Source organism: Tupaia chinensis, unplaced genomic scaffold (genome assembly GCF_000334495.1).
Source record: "Tupaia chinensis unplaced genomic scaffold, TupChi_1.0 Scaffold000644_1, whole genome shotgun sequence".
Lineage (NCBI taxonomy): Eukaryota > Metazoa > Chordata > Mammalia > Scandentia > Tupaiidae > Tupaia > Tupaia belangeri.
The window spans coordinates 5043647-5055878 of NW_006160165.1; the positions used below are offsets into that span (position 1 = coordinate 5043647).

The following is a 12232-nucleotide window of genomic DNA, read 5'->3' on the forward strand; positions in this document are numbered from 1 at the left end:
AAATCCTGAGAGAACAGGGGAAATGAATTGTGGCATGGCTGTCGCCCTGGGGGGTAATTTCTCTCTCTCTCTCTCTCTCTCTCTCTCTCTCTCTGTCTCTGGCTAGCCAATGCACCCTATGACAAAAACTTTTTAAAAAAAAAGAAAAAAAAGTTTAAGACCAAAAGCAGGGAATTAAACACACACTGGCTAGTAAGTGGCCCGATTGAATAGGCGCGAACTAATAGGTATAATAACGGTGTGGTGGTCACTTTCTAAAGCCACGTGTTAGAAAAATGAGGCCAGGTGGCAGTGCAGTAGCAAAGCACAATGCACCCTATGACAAAAACTTTTTAAAAAAAAAGAAAAAAAAGTTTAAGACCAAAAGCAGGGAATTAAACACACACTGGCTAGTAAGTGGCCCGATTGAATAGGCGCGAACTAATAGGTATAATAACGGTGTGGTGGTCACTTTCTAAAGCCACGTGTTAGAAAAATGAGGCCAGGTGGCAGTGCAGTAGCAAAGCACTAAGCCCACAGGGAAAGGTCATGGTGTGCGTCCCAAAGCCTCCCTGCACCTGTGGGCACGTGTGTGTCTGTGACCCAGGCTGGCTGAAGCTGGGGGAGGACTGGCATGAGGGTGCCTGTCTCTCTTACTCTTTTTCTCTCAGGAAATAAATGACTTCAGAAGTAAATAACTAAATGCACAAACATTTTTCTTGCAGGGAAGCAGAGGCCTGGACGGTTTTCAAGGCCCCGACGGGCCCCGAGGACCCAAGGTGATCGATCTCATTTTCACTTCTCTTCTTGCGTCCTGCTCAGCCCTCGAGGAGGTGCCCCTGCCTAAGCAGGGCAGGATACAACACATGACACCCACATGAACCGATGGCACAGACGGGCACTCACCAGCCTGGCATACCCCACCCTGGGGCAGAGACCAAGTGCCACACAGGGCACACGGGGCTGTGGGCCCACACAGGAGCAGAGTGGGCCGGCTGGGGTGGAGGCGGCCCCATAGCCATGAGGCTGAGGCGCTCCAGCCTGCAGAGGATAGGACTGTGGAGTAATTGAAGCTGTGAGGTTGAGCGGGGCAGGAGAGCCCTTCCCACAGCGAATGTGTGGTCAGGCCTGGGGGTTCCTGTGAGGCTCCGAGAGGCCAAGGCATCTTGGTGAGGTGCATCTCAGCTGCTGGCATCACAGCAGGTCATGGCGCAGCCTCTCCTGGCCCCCTCGCAGGAACGCTCCCCATCATGACCAGCAAGTACAGAGGCAGAGCCCGGCCGCTCCTGGTGCCGGGCGTGCATTTCAGATGGTGACTGCCATGTGTCTGTCTTGCCCCCGGCAGGGTGTGGCTGGCAGCTGGGCTACCTGGCCACCTGCCCCCAGCACGGGGAGACATTGCCCTGCAGGGTCTGTGTTCTGTTGGTCACGCAGCTGCCCGGCTAACTGGTGGTGGATGTGCAGCCATAGTCTTTGAAAACAGGCAAGTTGGCAAGACTCCTAAGGCTGTCCTCATGTTTTATACCTTCTCCTTTCTCCTCTAGGGAGAAGCAGGCGCCCAGGGCCCCCCAGGACTACCTGCCTACTCCCCTCATCCTTCCCTGGCAAAAGGTTGGTATGCAGAGTCTCCAGCAAGGACATTCGTCATCTGTCTGTACACGGAGCTCATACCGTCAAGACAGATTTCCTAAGCAAAACAAAACTCCCCCGCCACACAACACACACGCAAAGGAGTTAGAGCGTCACACTGGAGACGCTCAGTGTCCTATGCACACCGTCGTGACTGATGTACTCTGGAGGTGCGCACTTGGCCTCCGCCTGGGGCCGCTCGCTTCCTAAGCAAGCCTCTCTTCTATTCCGTGGGGGCGCGCACAGGCCCCAGGTGCACCTTTGAGGTTTCTCCAAATGTGCCAGTATTGTTCAGCTCCGGTTTGCCAGCCAGAAGGCTGGAACTGATCATAACCTGGTTACAGTTCTGTCCCTTTAAGCTTCAAGGCAACTAAGTCCCCAGTACCTGCACGTAAACTGCTTCCCAGGAGGCCCCTCTGCGGCAGCGGGAGCCCTCACTGTGAGCAAGGGCTCTGCCCACCGCATCACTTCACTCAGCCTTCCAAACTGGCTGATCGGCCAGCAGAGATGCAGTTCTCCTTGCAGTTAGACACTGCCAGGGAACCCTGTGAACATGCATCCTTCTAGGTTAAAGATGGTGCTTGGTTCTGCACCTTCTCCTAGTAATCACGTCGGGGAGGGAGGGAGGTAGACGGACAGACCTCTCTGTGTTGCAGGAGGCCCATGGGCATAGATTCTGTCCTGGGCTGTTCACTGCTGCGTCTCGGGGCTCAGGGTGCTGAGTGAAGCGAACCCCTGCCGCCATCCACCTTCTTACTGTGAGGCTTGTCTTGGTTCCAGGTGCCCGAGGTGACCCAGGCTTTCCAGGGGCCCATGGGGAGCCAGGAAGTCAGGGCGAGCCAGGAGACCCAGGCCTCCCAGGCCTCCCCGGCATATCCATCGGAGATGGAGGTACGTGGCTCTGGGCTGTGGAACCCTCAGACATAGCTGACAGCAGAGCCCTTACTGACCACACAGCGTGGGGCTGCCACGTTTCTCACAGACTGGTCTCAGCAAGTGCACTGCGACGCGCAGGGAGGCATGGTGCCCTCCCAGAACCGCAGCACTGTGCCCGTAATTCCCACCTAGGTCTGGTTAGGCCACTGAGCGGGCTGTGCGTTCCCACCAGTTGGCCTCAGTGAGCGTAGCTGTCACAGCATCAGTGCTGATCACAGCGGCCAGGCCATTACGGGCAGGCCAGGACCACAGCCCCCCACCCCAGATATGGCACGGCACAGCGCGGCCCACGCATTCTGCCGGGGTTTTCCTGTGGGTGCATACAGGTGCCCACGTGGTGCCAGAAGGCTGAATGTTGCTGGTTTCAGGTGAGAGGAGAGGCCTGCCTGGCGAGATGGGCCCCAAAGGCTTCAGAGGTGACAAAGGCTTCCCTGCACTCTACCCCGGCCCACCCGGAACAGATGGAGAGCCGGGGCTCCGAGGGCCCCCTGGGCCTCCTGGACTTCCTGGACCAGATGGTGAGTAGAGGGAAGCCTGAAGGGGTGCATTCCGGGGTTCAGACAAAGCCTGACTGGTGCTGGGTTAGGGTGGTCAGGCCTCTCAAGGGTCCACACAGCTGGGCCGGGAGCTGATGCCTCAGTCTGCGATGAACCCACACACCTTCCAGGGCAGGCACACCTGGTGGCCCTTTCCCTGTGTTACCAGTGGGTCTAAGTGGGCTCGGCAGCCTGCCTTCCCAGCTCGTGCAGAGCCAAAGCTACAGCTGGTCAGATGCCAAGCCGTGACGGGAAGCAGCGGCCATACTCGCTGTAAATAGAAGAGCAGCCACTGGCCAGGGGCCACACAGGTCTATGCAAGTCTCTGAACTACACGAGCATGAGTGTGGGCTGGCCAGCTGCCCACCTGAGAGTGCCCAGGGTTCCCCTGAGAGCGGGCACCCCTGGGAGCGGGCACCCCTGAGAGCGGGCACCCTGAGAGTGGGGCAGCCCTGAGAACAGGCACCCCTGAGAAAAGGCACCCCTGAGAGTGGGGCAGCCCTGAGAGCGGGCACCCCTGAGAGTGGGTACCCCTGAGAGCGGGCACCCCTGAGAGTGGGCACCCCTGAGAGCAGGCAGCCCTGAGAGTAGGACATCCCTGAAAGCAGGCAACCATGAGAAGGGGCAGCCCTGAGAGTAGGACATCCCTGAAAGCAGGCAGCCCTGAGAGGGGGCAACCCTGAAAGGGGCACTGGCCTTTCCAGGGCTTGAGGATACGCTGGCTTGTTGCTTAAAGGAAGCAGAGAAATGAGCTCTTGGCTGCGAGGTCGCTGAAAGCTCAGCATCAACACTTAAAGCATTACGCTTTAGACAGTGTAGGGTTCCTGGTGGGGACAGGTCATTCCTTCAAGGGAGGGTAAAAGAGGCGTTGGTGAAAGCATGAGGTTGTGCTCTCTTTCTGTCTGGTATCAGCCAATATTTAGCAGCCTCTTCTTTCCAAATAGTTTACTTTAAATTCTTGACATCACCCTTTCATGGTGAACAGTTCCCTGTGTCCAGGGAGTTCGAGCGCAGTACTTAGTGGCCGCATGTGAAGTACTTGCTGATGGGCAGAGTGTGAGTTCAGTTAAAGTCGAATTTGGGAAGCCTGCTCTGCCGTCGCCAGAAGGAAAATTGTTGGAGGGATTAGAAGCAAATGTCTACATATTTCTTCCATTAAAAGAAACAGTACTCACTTCTGTTTCTATTTTGTATTCTGCAGTAAATTTTTTAACTTAATATGGTTCTAGTTTTTTTCATCTTTTTCTTTGACTAGAAAAACCACAGATTCCAGCATTCTTTTGAAATTGTTCAGGTGCAGATTTTTCCCTGGAACATAATTAGCTAAATAGTTTCAGCAGTGTTATCATTCATACTTTTTTATTGTCCTAGAAGTGATATTTGTTACTGGGACATCTGTGCTAGCAGCTAAGTTTCTATGAGATTTATATTTGCTATGTAAATGGTATTTGTTAAGTTTTCCCTTTTTGCAACAGAAGAACATGATTTGTTTAAAAAAAAAAAGCACAAAACATATCTTTTTAAAGAAGTGTGACCCAAGGCTGATTTGCCACTCTTGATACACACATACCATCTTGCTTCAGAAATCTTGCCTGGTAAATCTGTGATTTACTAATTAGGTCAACTGCAAACAAATTAACTTATTTCTGAACTGTATTGAAGATTGATGGGGAGACTAATAAAATAGATGATATGGTATCAGGTCAACTTTAGCATCTAAAACTTCTAAAAGTATGCAACTCAAGTTCTCCCTTAAATATACATCCATCTCATTTCTTAGGTGAGACTCGGTGTTCCCAAATCACTTTTTTTAAAGCCATCTCTTCTACCAAAAGTAGCTGACTCCAGTAGCCTGTCGGAAATGTTGGGGTGTAGTCAGAATTTGGTATCAATGATCTCGATTTCCACGGAGTTCTTCCACTTTTCACTTGGACTAGAACTATTAAATTCTTTTCTTGTAAACTGCATTTTATTTTGTTTTATGTGTTGCTGCTGATGAAAACCAGAAATTTTATTATTTTGCAATTCCAGTAACATCAAACCGTGAAGTGAGTTTTCTTTCTGGGCAAAATCCTTGGTTTACTCCCACTTCCCAGTTTTGTTAAGTGCTGAGACAATTCGATTTGCTCTAGAATAAGGCAAAATACTTTGGGTGTGTTAATGGCCACTGACCTCTTTGTGGGAATCATGTTGAAAGCATCTAAGAGGCACACCGCTGCTCCCCCGCGTCTGTCTGAAAGGATCAACATGTTAGGTCAAAGGAAAACAACAGAGAACAGAGAGGGGCTGTCACCCTAGATGCTGCTCACGCCTTTTTGGCTATGCAGAGCATCTACACGTACCAGAACGAACACCCACGACCTCCGTCCTTAATGACGGTCCGTTTAGAATACCAACATCCCTGAGGCGTGCATCATCACCTAACTCACCAGTGACTCTGCACTTCTCATGCCATACAGGGAGAGTCTGCCCCTGAGAGCGGGCACCCCTGAGAGTGGGCACCCCTGAGAGCAGGCAGCCCTGAGAGTAGGACATCCCTGAAAGCAGGCAACCATGAGAAGGGGCAGCCCTGAGAGTAGGACATCCCTGAAAGCAGGCAGCCCTGAGAGGGGGCAACCCTGAAAGGGGCACTGGCCTTTCCAGGGCTTGAGGATACGCTGGCTTGTTGCTTAAAGGAAGCAGAGAAATGAGCTCTTGGCTGCGAGGTCGCTGAAAGCTCAGCATCAACACTTAAAGCATTACGCTTTAGACAGTGTAGGGTTCCTGGTGGGGACAGGTCATTCCTTCAAGGGAGGGTAAAAGAGGCGTTGGTGAAAGCATGAGGTTGTGCTCTCTTTCTGTCTGGTATCAGCCAATATTTAGCAGCCTCTTCTTTCCAAATAGTTTACTTTAAATTCTTGACATCACCCTTTCATGGTGAACAGTTCCCTGTGTCCAGGGAGTTCGAGCGCAGTACTTAGTGGCCGCATGTGAAGTACTTGCTGATGGGCAGAGTGTGAGTTCAGTTAAAGTCGAATTCAGGGGCTCGGGCTCCATCGCTGTTGGAAGACTGCTCTGCCGTCTCCAGAAGGAAAATTGTTGGAGGGATTAGAAGCAAATGTCTACATATTTCTTCCATTAAAAGAAACAGTACTCACTTCTGTTTCTATTTTGTATTCTGCAGTAAATTTTTTAACTTAATATGGTTCTAGTTTTTTTCATCTTTTTCTTTGACTAGAAAAACCACAGATTCCAGCATTCTTTTGAAATTGTTCAGGTGCAGATTTTTCCCTGGAACATAATTAGCTAAATAGTTTCAGCAGTGTTATCATTCATACTTTTTTATTGTCCTAGAAGTGATATTTGTTACTGGGACATCTGTGCTAGCAGCTAAGTTTCTATGAGATTTATATTTGCTATGTAAATGGTATTTGTTAAGTTTTCCCTTTTTGCAACAGAAGAACATGATTTGTTTAAAAAAAAAAAGCACAAAACATATCTTTTTAAAGAAGTGTGACCCAAGGCTGATTTGCCACTCTTGATACACACATACCATCTTGCTTCAGAAATCTTGCCTGGTAAATCTGTGATTTACTAATTAGGTCAACTGCAAACAAATTAACTTATTTCTGAACTGTATTGAAGATTGATGGGGAGACTAATAAAATAGATGATATGGTATCAGGTCAACTTTAGCATCTAAAACTTCTAAAAGTATGCAACTCAAGTTCTCCCTTAAATATACATCCATCTCATTTCTTAGGTGAGACTCGGTGTTCCCAAATCACTTTTTTTAAAGCCATCTCTTCTACCAAAAGTAGCTGACTCCAGTAGCCTGTCGGAAATGTTGGGGTGTAGTCAGAATTTGGTATCAATGATCTCGATTTCCACGGAGTTCTTCCACTTTTCACTTGGACTAGAACTATTAAATTCTTTTCTTGTAAACTGCATTTTATTTTGTTTTATGTGTTGCTGCTGATGAAAACCAGAAATTTTATTATTTTGCAATTCCAGTAACATCAAACCGTGAAGTGAGTTTTCTTTCTGGGCAAAATCCTTGGTTTACTCCCACTTCCCAGTTTTGTTAAGTGCTGAGACAATTCGATTTGCTCTAGAATAAGGCAAAATACTTTGGGTGTGTTAATGGCCACTGACCTCTTTGTGGGAATCATGTTGAAAGCATCTAAGAGGCACACCGCTGCTCCCCCGCGTCTGTCTGAAAGGATCAACATGTTAGGTCAAAGGAAAACAACAGAGAACAGAGAGGGGCTGTCACCCTAGATGCTGCTCACGCCTTTTTGGCTATGCAGAGCATCTACACGTACCAGAACGAACACCCACGACCTCCGTCCTTAATGACGGTCCGTTTAGAATACCAACATCCCTGAGGCGTGCATCATCACCTAACTCACCAGTGACTCTGCACTTCTCATGCCATACAGGGAGAGTCTGGAGAAGCGAAAGGAGCCCCCAGGCCCCCACTGGGTAGGCTGCTCCTGCCTGGCCCTCTAGTGAACCCAGTGGAACCACGTCCTGGGTCTGCCCTTGCCCGTGCAGCAGCCGCCTCTCCCCCTCACGCTCACACGTGCACACTCACACACATGCTCTTCTCTTGCATCTCCCCCACCCATCTGGCCATCTCTTGCCACATGTCCTCCTCCTCCTCTGACCAGTAGTCTATGGGGAGCAGACACTGCCCGGGTGAGCACGCCTGTCCACCTGCAGCCACAGCTTACAGGTGTTGCAGCCCTCGGAGCCCCGAGACAGAGCCATCCCCTGGAACCAGCCCCCACACAGAGCCTCGCCGCCCTGCTCCCCTCCTCTGGCCAGCCCGCATGACCCTTGCCTAGCCTCCAGCAGAGCCTCTCCCTTCCCTGGTTCCACTCTCACTCATATCTGTCCCTTGTCCTCTGTCACCCGCCTTTGTCCTTGAAGCCTCCCCACCACAGCCAGGTCTGCTGGAGCGCTCACCACTCACCCTTTCCCGCCTGTTACCCACGGAGAGGTGCCCCCTGCTTCCCTGACGCCCGTCATGTCTTCCTGCAGCCCTTGGCCCGAGTGCCCTGGCATGACCCCTCACCCTCCAGTCACTTGTCACGCTCCACTGTCAACCCACCCCGATCTCCATGTTCAAGGCGTTCTCGTCCACCCTGGAGCAGCACTCCTGCTGCGGCCTTATCCTTTGGGTTCAGTTTGCCACACTGACCCAGAAAGGGCTGTGCAGAACCACATTTCTTTTTTTTTTTTTTTTTTCAGAGGTTTTCGCTATAGGGCGTGTGCGCTCGCCAGACAGACAGAGAAAGACAGAGATAGAAAGCGAGAAATCACCCCCCAGGGGGGATGGCCATGCCGCAATCCCTTCTCCTCCATTCTCCTCTCGGGATCTTGGGCACGCACACACACGCGCCCGGCGTGAGTTTAAGCCACCGGGTCTGGGACTCGAACCGCGGTCGACTACATGGGAGTCCAGCGACATAGCCATTACGCTAACTGCTGGTCCCTGGAACCCCATTTTTAAATAGGCACCCCCCCACCATCCCCAAGGGCACCCTGTTCTCAGCCCCACCCAGACTGGGAGTCCACATGGGTCCGGCAGCTGAGGTGTGAGTCTCCACATTGGCTGGGGCCTCTGGCGTGGCCGAGGCCTGGGTCAGTGCAGGTGAGGAGCGAGTGAGGCTGGTGGCTCAGAGGGAGACCCAGCCACGCGCAGGGACACCCTGGAGCCACTGTGCTCACGTACTGGGGCCGTTTTCAAAGCAGAAGCCAATGTTCTAATTCCAGGGTTGCCTCTGCCTGCTTCCTCTGTGGCCTCATCCCTGCTTCCTCCATGGCCTCATCCCTGCTTCCTCCGTGGCCACATCCCTGCTTTCTCATGGCCTCATCCCGCCTTCCTCCATGGCTTCACACTTGCTTCCTACATGGCCATGTCCCTGCTTCCTCTGTGGCCGCATCCCTGCTTCCTCCATGGCCACATCCCTGCTTCCTTCATGGCCACATCCCTGCATCTTAGGTCCCACATGGTGTGGAAGGCAATGTGCAGCTAGTCTGTATGGAGATGTCTCTGTATGGAGGCATGTCTGTGTGGAGGTTAGTCTGTGTGGAGGAATGTCTGCATGGAGGTTAGTCTGTGTGGAGGAATGTCTGCATGGAGGTTAGCCTGTGTGGAGGTAGTCTGTGTGGACGAATGTCTGCTTGGAGACATGTCTGTGTGGAGGTTAGTCTGTGGAGGCATGTCTGTGTGGAGGAATGTCTATGTGGAAGTTAGTCTGTGTGGAAGCATGTCTGCGTGGAGGTTAGTCTGTGTGGAGGAATGTCTGCGTGGAGACATGTCTGTGTGGAGGTTAGTCTGTGGAGGCATGTCTGTGTGGAGGAATGTCTACGTGGACGTTAGTCTGCGTGGAAGTTAGTCTGTGTGGAGGCATATCTGTGGGGAGGTTAGTCTGTGGAGGTTAGTCTGTGTGGAGGAATGTCTGCATGGAGGTTAGTCTGTGTGGAGGAATGTCTGTGTGGAGGTAGTCTGTGTGGAGGAATGTCTGTGGAGATAGTCTGTGTGGAGGTTAGTTTGTGTGGAGGTTAGTATGTGTGGAAGCATGTCTGTGTGGAGGTTAGTCTGTGTGGAGGTAGTCTGTGGAGGCATGTCTGTGTGGAAGTTAGTCTGTGTGGAGGAGGTTAGTCTGTGGAGGTTAGTCTGTATGGAGGCATGTCTGTGTGGAGGAATGTCTGTGTGGAGGTTAGTCTGTGTGGAGGTAGTCTGTGGAGGCATGTCTGTGTGGAAGTTAGTCTGTGTGGAGGAGGTTAGTCTGTGGAGGTTAGTCTGTATGGAGGCATGTCTGTGTGGAGGAATGTCTGTGTGGAGGTTAGTCTGTGTGGAGGCATGTCTGTGTGGAGGTTAGGAATGTCTATGTGGAGGTTAGTCTGTGTGGAGGCATGTCTGCGTGGAGGAATGTCTGTGTGGAGGTCAGTCTGTTTGGAGGAATGTCCGTGTGGAGGTAGTCTGTGTGGAGGTTAGTCTGTGTGGAGGAATGTCTGCGTGGAGGTTAGTCTGGAGACATGTCTGTGTGGAGGTTAGTCTGTGGAGGCATATCTATGTGGAGGAATATCTGCGTGGAGGTTAGTCTGTGTGGAAGCATGTCTGTGTGGAGGTTAGTCTGTGTGGAGGCATGTCTGTGTGGAGGTTAGTCTGTGGAGGTTAGTCTGTGTGGAGGTTAGTCCATGTGGAGGCATATCTGTGTGGAAGTTAGTCTGTGTGGAGGAGGTTGGTCTGTGGAGGTTAGTCTGTGTGGAGGAGGTTAGTCTGTGGAGGTTAGTCTGTGTGGAGGCATGTCTGTGTGGAGGTTAGTCTGTGTGGAGGCATGTCTGCGTGGAGATTAGTCTGTGTGGAGGAATGTCTGCGTGGAGACATGTCTGTGTGGAGGTTAGTCTGTGGAGGCATGTCTGTGTGGAAGCATTTCTGCTTGGAGGTTAGTCTGTGTGGAGGTTAGTCTGTGGAGGCATGTCTATGTGGAGGTTAGTCTGTGTGGAGGCATGTCCATGTGGAGGAATGTCTGCGTGGAGGTTAGTCTGTGTGGAGGCATGTCTGTGTGGAGGTTAGTTAGTCTGTGTGTTAGTCTGTGGAGGCTAATCTGTGTGGAGGTAGTCTGTGTGGGGGTTAGTCTGTGGAGGCATGTCTGTGTGGAGGTTAGTCTGTGTAGAGGTTAGTCTGTGTGGAGCCTAGACTCTGTGGAGGCTAGTCTGAGTGGAGATAGTCTGTGTGGAGGTTAGTCTGTAGAGGCTAGTCTGCAGGAGGCATGTCTATGGAGGTTAGAGTGTGGAGGCTAGTCTGTGTGGCAGCGGGTCTATGTGGAAGTGTGTCATGTGGAGGTTAGTCTGTTGCAGCTAGTCAGTGTGGAAGTGTGTCTCTGTGGAGCCTAGTCTGTTTGGAGGTGTGTCATGTGGAGGCATTTCTGTGTGGAGGCGTGTCTGTATGGAGGTGTATCTGTTTGGAGGTGTGTCAAGTGGAGGCATGTCTGTATGGAGGCGTGTCATGTGGAGGTGTATCTGTGTGGAGGTGTTTATGTGGAGGTATGTCACGTGGAGGCATGTGTTTGGAGGCGTTTCTGTGTGGACTCATGTCTGTGTGGAGGCTAGACTGCATGTAGGTTAGTCCGTGTGGAAGTACGCTTGCATGGAGGTGTGTCAGTGTGAAGACGTGCCATGTGGAGGCGCGTTGTGTGGAGGCGTGCCCTTAGATCTGCAGAGGAAAGGGCACTGGGCTGGAGCTGCCCAGAGCCGGGCCGCAGCCCTGTGTTCTCCAGCAGATGGCGCTCTCCACCAGCAAGCCCGCGCGTGACTTGGCTTCGACCCAGATGTCTGGACTTAGAACTGGCCGTGCAGGACTGAGCGGGAGGGAGGGTGTGTTCATGTGGCCCAGGGAGGCTGGCCATGCGGGGTCCATACGGGTCACGAGTGACCTGCATTAGTTCCCCAGATTCCCGTGGATGGATGTGGAGTGGAAGAGGAAAGAGCGTGTGCAAGGACGTGTGCATGTGTGTGCCCCCACCCTAGAGGACAGGACAGAGTAGGGAACTGGAGTACGTGAAGATCTCAGGACCCAGGTTCTGCCGTGTTAATCCAAGCCTGTCTTTGGACAGCGTCCTCCGGAGGAACAACTGTCCTCTGCCCTGGGCTGTTCGAGGAAGGCTGCACTCTTACTCTTCTGGCCCTGCCCACTGTCGCAGGTGTCAGGTGGCATCAGAGGCGGGGTCGCTGGGGCTTTAGCTGACCCTGGCTACCAGACTCGGGTGCATTCACGTCCCTGTGCACTGGTTCTCCCCAGGCTTCCTGTTTGGCCTGAAAGGAACAGAAGGCAGCGTGGGCTACCCTGGGCCTTCCGGCTTCCCTGGTGCTCGAGGACAGAAAGGATGGAAAGGTAAGGAGGCCAGGAGGCCGTGGGGGGGAGGAGGCAGCCTGGCCTCCCACCCTCCTCACCCTGTGGTCAGTCCACCCCACTCACTGATTTGGAAACAGGTGGCCTTAACGCTGCCTGTTCCTCAGGAAGTGGCCTCACTTCCTGGGGGAGAATTCTGAACCTGAGCAGATCATGGCAAAGCACTCGAAGGAATTTCTGTCAACTGCAGTGTCCTCATCCAGGAAACGGGTGACAGTCCCATCAGAAGGGACAGTGCATACGAATG

At 52.2% G+C, this 12232-nt stretch overlaps 1 protein-coding gene across 1 annotated transcript in view; it reads left to right on the forward strand.

Moving 5' to 3' along the window:
* Positions 1-12232, forward strand: part of COL4A2 (collagen type IV alpha 2 chain) — a 182075-nt gene that overhangs the window by 134253 nt on the left and 35590 nt on the right. The window contains 5 exon segments of the mRNA XM_027776199.1: positions 705-758; positions 1524-1590; positions 2389-2499; positions 2913-3062; positions 11875-11967. Of these exon segments, the coding sequence (XP_027632000.1) occupies positions 705-758; positions 1524-1590; positions 2389-2499; positions 2913-3062; positions 11875-11967 (475 nt within the window).